The 6,000-nt window shown below is 40.4% G+C and overlaps 1 protein-coding gene across 9 annotated transcripts in view; it reads right to left on the bottom strand.

Moving 5' to 3' along the window:
- Positions 1-6,000, bottom strand: part of SEMA6D (semaphorin 6D) — a 58,938-nt gene that overhangs the window by 9,548 nt on the left and 43,390 nt on the right. For all 9 annotated transcript variants that reach the window (XM_006151060.2, XM_006151061.2, XM_006151063.2 and 6 more), the window contains exons 2-9: positions 4,152-4,314; positions 3,369-3,480; positions 2,744-2,804; positions 2,558-2,620; positions 2,355-2,456; positions 2,028-2,118; positions 1,444-1,563; positions 668-756 (exon numbers count right to left, since the gene is read on the bottom strand). In XM_006151060.2, the coding sequence (XP_006151122.1) occupies positions 668-756; positions 1,444-1,563; positions 2,028-2,118; positions 2,355-2,456; positions 2,558-2,620; positions 2,744-2,804; positions 3,369-3,480; positions 4,152-4,260 (747 nt within the window). In that variant the 5' untranslated portion in view covers positions 4,261-4,314. The remainder of the gene's footprint in view (positions 1-667; positions 757-1,443; positions 1,564-2,027; positions 2,119-2,354; positions 2,457-2,557; positions 2,621-2,743; positions 2,805-3,368; positions 3,481-4,151; positions 4,315-6,000) is intronic.

The raw sequence follows: 6,000 nt of genomic DNA, 5'->3' as shown, positions 1-6,000 counted from the left end.
CACGCCCCCTATAGAAAAACCCTCTCTCAAAAAAAAAAAAAAAAAAAAGAATCTAGCGGCCTTCTCTCTAGGGGTCTGTGTAAGTCATAATGTAAGCTAGATTCACCTGTGAGAAAAAAAGATGGTTTTCCTGTTTTGCCAAACACGTTCCCCAAGAAGTGAGCTCTCCGACTTGCTGAATAAGACTTATTCCTGCCTTTTGTCTCCAGTTTTGCTCCTTGTATTGTTAATGAAATGTGCCATCTCTAAGTCTGATGCAGAAGGGGTTGCAATTTGTTCAAATCACAGAGACTGAGCCAAACACTCAGAACTGAACCCCTATTTTCTTTCCTGCCTTCTGACACTGAGAAAGATCAGGCTATCAATGGATTTCTAAAGTGTAAAAGAAGCATCTGTAGCTCAAGGGTCCCTGTAGAACACTCTCCGTGGTGACAGGGGGAAAAAGAAACCTTGTCAAGGCCCCTGGTTGTTGTTCCTATTCTGGCCATTGTTCAAGTGTTCTTCCAGCAATTTTTCTCATATAGGCAATCTAGCTCTCTGTACTTGACCCTACATGCAGTGAGCTGAGTGCCGGAAAACATGCCAAAAGAGCATTCATAGCTCTACCAAAGCGGTCTTAATTCCACGCGGTACAAGTCAGCAATATGAGTCAAGTGCGTATACTTGCCTTGCCTAAATTATTATGTTCTACGGCAATTTCTCGAAAGAAGAAATAGACATAGTTTCCATATTCAATGGCATGAAGAAAGTGTGGTTCTGAAAGAAAAATAAAAAACAAACTGATTCCTAAAGGATAATTCAATTAGCATAAGACCCCAACTACTAGGCGTGACTGACAGATGTCACATAGTCATGTTCCAGCCAGCGAGAACTTGATACACCAACAATTTCGAGAAGTCCCAATATGGGTGTGTTCAAGCTTCAGGGAACCCATCGTCTTTAAAGTCAGCTAATGGACTGTAAAAAGGCCTACCGGGGACTGAACTACAGCAAAGGTCTTTGTTTCAACAGATTTATTCATTAACCTATTTAACTAGGGAAGAAAACCTCTTAATACGAAGAATAAGAAAAAAAAAATCTTGATTTCTAGACTCTGAAGAACAAAACGACTCTGCAGGTATGGACGAATCGATTCTCACTGCTAACTCTCTAAGGCAGGTAGAAAGGGGTGGGCAAGCAGTGTTACGTGTAGTTAGATAAATCGGCATGGTGAGACTAGATCTCTCCATTTTTCTTGAGCTCACTTGGGATAAACACCTGGATGAGCTCACTCTCCTGACATGACTGCTATTCTCCTCAGTGCTCTTACAGCTGAAGCAGCGTGCACTTGTCCTAAACCCACAACACAGAGTCATGCCCCGAAGCTCCTGTGGCCTAGGCTGTTCTCACTCACACCGTCCCATTGTCATTGGTTGACCCCAGGACCCTGCGCAGGAAAGGTACCTTTTATCCATTTGGAATCATATTTTATCGTGCGGAGGGCAGAGCCATCGCCCATGCTTCGATAAATAACGGCATCGCTGGCCAGAAAGTCTGCCACTGTGGCAGAATACAGCTTCCCATCTGAAACCGAAGTTATAATTTTGGTAAAATAACCATAATCATCCTACAGTGGGTTAGCCTGTGCAGTGTGGGGTAGCTGTCAGAGGGCTTTTACAAACTGCATTTCCGTTGTCTTTACACGTAGACCTGCACCTGATGTTTACAAGCAACACGTGACAGGTTGGCCCATGGAATTATCTCATTTTACAGATGAGATGAGGGATCTAAGCATCAAAAATTTAAGCAACTTATTCAGAATCATTAGCCTACTTAACAACAGAGCCAAGTGTCAGAACACTTTTAATAGGCACTGAAATATTCTCACTTCTCATTTCCTCTTTTCTGGAGATCCGTTCATGGATTTTAGCCTTTGTAAAACCTATATCAAGGTGGCTATCCACGTATGAGTTCTTTTCTGCCTTTAAATTCTTTTTGAACCTTCAATGTCATTAATCATTTATATTCATTATGCTAAAGGATCTTACCAGCAAAGAGGGCAACATTGGTTTGTCTGGCATCAAATGGGCATCTTGCCAGGCCACTAATTTCTTCCCCGTCATACTCTAAGGTATTCAACTACAACAGAAAAAGAAAAAGCTGTGTCACACCTGTTCAGGGTACCTGTTGGGAGGCAATGCCACTTTATACGTATTGAAATTCAATGTGAAGGATTCTGTTTTAATCCTTCCATCGCATTAGAGATAAAACAAATTACTGGGCTATAGCTGAAAGCGTTCAACTTTATCGACACATCAGTGAAGAAGAAGGGTTTATTATTATTTTTTTATTCACAACATATACAATATACTCACCCTGTAGTATCTACACATGGGATTGAATGCATTGGTACCACAAACAAAAACCATCTCGTCATTTCTTGGGACAAATACTTTGATAAAGTTGTGGCATTCATCCTAAACAAAGCAACAATTACATTGATATTAGATTTTTCATATTCCGACATTGGGGTACCAAGCCCACAGAATGACTACGTCTAGCGGGCACTTCCACTCACTTTATGTTTGCCTTTCATGGCACAGTTTTCTCGATCTTGCTGTCTCGACCGCCATGTCAGTTTCTGTATTAACCAAGCAAAACCAAAGTTCAACTTTTAACTCTCAACATCTTTGGAAGAGAGGGAAGATATTATTATTCAAGTTTGGGGGGAATGCAAATAAATTTGCCAACTACAATTGCTCACCTTGCTTGGTATTACTTCTGTTTTGGGGATTTCATTTAAGTTTACTGTATAAACTTGATCCCTGTTGGAAATAAGGCAATAAGTCATATCATGTGAATGCATAAAAATGTTAAGCTGCTTCTTATTTTATTTTTACAGATCTGCCTTTTATTGTGTTTTGGAGATCATCTGGATTTTCTCTGTCTCCAACAAAGTCAACAAAGAGTACTTTTTCATTAGTGAGATGCTTTTATATCTCACTGTAGTCAGGGGGCAAAGAGAGTGTGTCTCTCCAGGCATGGGTCAAACTGCTACTTGGTATTAGCATAGACATACTTCTAATATTTGCTTGAATAATTCCAAGTTAAAAAAGAATAAAGAAAGATTTTTTTTTTCTCCCTGCTGCTTTAGGAAAAAAAGAATGGTGTATGATTTCTTGATGGTAGCAATAAAACACCACTGCTAAAGGCTTTAGCTCCGTATTTTGTTCCTGGTACACAACACTGATTCTTTTCGGTGAATATTTTTGGCTACTTGCAATTTTTGATCACAATCACATATTAGTTTTTCATGAACTAGACACATTAATGCAAGCACCACAAGAGAAAAGAATTTTAATCTAATAAACCAACGAGAGGAAAATTACCTGCCAGCAATATAAAGTGTGTCTCGAATTTTCAACATCAGCTGAAAGTCCAGCCTGTGCTGCGATTCATTGCCTGAAGGGCGTCCTCTAAAAACCGGATATTGCCTTGAATCTGCAAGTAAAAATGGACTAAACCATCAGTCAGGATTATGGAGCTGAAGAATCAATATACAGCATTGATTAGCTGTATATACTAGTTGTAGAAGGGTTTTAACTAAATTCCTTTCTTAAAGTCTTGAATATAAATGAATAAAAGACGGTGAATGTCAGCAAATGGTCTTTTTTCTTTGAACTGAAGATATATAAGCTATATATGGGTTGCTGTGGAAAAGTACCCAACAAAACTGTCCCGCTTTCTCCAAACACGAGATGGTGATGGATAAATTAATATGCAAAACATTTTAAAGACATATAAAGATCATTCTCTTCCTGAAAATAAAAATGCTTAGACCATGAAAAATAAGAAGGCTTCCTTCTCAGAAATGGAGACATTTTTTTTTTCTTTTGAGAGGTTTTCTCTATAGGGTGCGTGCGCTCACCAGACAGACAGAGAGAGACGGAGAGACAGAAAGTGAGAAATCACCCCCCAGGGAGATGGCCACGCCGCAATCCCTTCTCCTCCATTCTCCTCTCGGGATCTTGGGCACACACGCACACGTGCCCGGCGTGAGTTTTAAGCCACCGGGTCCGGGACGCAAACCGTGGTCGACTACATGGGAGTCCAGCGACATAGCCATTATGCTAACTGCTGGTCCCACGGAGACTGTTTTTTTGATGACTTACAGTGATAGTCAACAGTATTAAGGGGTTCATCATCTTCAGGAAAGCTGACTGCCCTCAGCTGGGAAATCATCAGAAGTAGCATGTAGGCACAGAGCAGGAAGAACCTCATGGTGGGCTGAGACGAAGTCACCGCAGCCCCTCCTCAGAAATCCCACTTAGGTATCTGGAAAACAGAAGCCATTTAGAATGATCTCTATGCTGTGATGAAACTGCTCACTTGTATCCAACTCAATTTTCTTTTTTAATTATTCTTATTTTTTTAAACATTCGATCACTACACATCATTTGACCAACTCAGTTTTCACCATGGCTCTTTCCAAAGCCCGTCCTCCACCAGGAATGCTGGCAGAGGTGGCTCAGGTGTCTGAAAACACAGGTGAAAGATGGCAGCCTGCCAGGCCTGGCTCAAGCATCTGGCGAGCAGGATGACGTTGTAAGCAAATTTGCAAAAATTACTGAGGTAACCCACTACCTATGGCATCACAGCAAAATTGCCAGAACCAGAGACAGAAATATTGCCTGCTGACCTGGCAAGAAGGTGGGCAAAGTTGGGATCAGCATTTTAATTAAACTCCAATCTGCTTCCCCTCCCCCAGTCCCCAAATACATCCAATACAACCTGTCTCTGCCCCCCCATACAATGCCCAAGCTGGCTTGAAAATACCCAGAGAGCTGATGATCCTGTCATCCCTCATCAGCTCTTCACTCAAGGTGTTGCCAAACTCCCAGCATTACCCAAGCCTTAAGCCTAAATTCTAGAGTAGTTCCATAAGATCAACATGAAAACAGTCACACAAATGACCTTGAATCAGGGCGAAAGGGAATGGAAAGAAATGAAATTATTTCATGAAAACCAATCAAGCAAAGCAATGCAGGGCCCAAGCAACACAGCTGACACTCAGCTGCTAGGGAGGTCTACATTTTTACAGAAGACCATTTAGACACTAACCAATACCCTAAGTATGCTTGTCCCCTTCGCTTTATTTGATTTTACAGCTGTAGGAGGCCATAGGGACTGTCTAGTCCAGCCCCCTCATTTTTCAGAAGAGAAAACTAAGGGCTGGAAAAATTAAGGGACTCACTGAATTTCATGGAGCTAGTTAGGGCAAGATTGAACTCCAGACCCACATCATCTAAATCCTTTTACAGGTTCTTTCACCAAATTAGAGAGAGAAAATAAATGTCTGGGATTTTTTTCTTTAAAAAATATAGCTTTACAAAAAAACCTCTTTGGGTGAATGGATATATTCATCATCTTTATTGAAGTGATATTTCATAAGTGTTAAATTTATCCAATTATGCATTAAGTATGTGCACCTTATTGTATGTAAATATCTGAATAAAGCTATAATAACATACCACTAATTGCATAGTAATACCTGTAAAATAGTTTAAAGGTTTTTAAATGTTATTAACTTGCTGAGAAAATAAATTAGGGTCCCACTGGGTATTTTTCATGAAACTGTAAGTGCTCCATTTTGCAACAAACACTACCCCTTCCTCAACCAAAATTCTCACTTCTGGCTACTGTATCGGACAGTATCTCATACACTCCAGGGGAGTCTCAACACCCTACCAGGTACTTATGATGCTTCTTTTACGTACTTGCTGTCAAACACGTAGATGTGCACACACAGACGTGTGTAGTGCTCATTTGTAGTGCTCTAAATATTTCTCTACCTAAAGTGGAAGCCAGACTTTTGGAATCTGAGTTTTACAAGAAGAAAATATTACATTCAAATTTTTCTTAGTGTTAAGTTAACTCATTAAAAATGCCTTCCACAAAGCATGACGGAGTGCAACTTAAGGCAGCATCCTTTCGCCCTCGAGTTGAAAGAATACAGACTTC

This window comes from Tupaia chinensis, unplaced genomic scaffold (assembly GCF_000334495.1).
Source record: "Tupaia chinensis unplaced genomic scaffold, TupChi_1.0 Scaffold000312_2, whole genome shotgun sequence".
In the NCBI taxonomy this organism is placed as follows: Eukaryota; Metazoa; Chordata; class Mammalia; order Scandentia; family Tupaiidae; genus Tupaia; species Tupaia belangeri.
The sequence above is the reverse complement of the archived record's forward strand: the minus strand, read 5'-3'. Positions and strand labels throughout refer to the sequence as shown.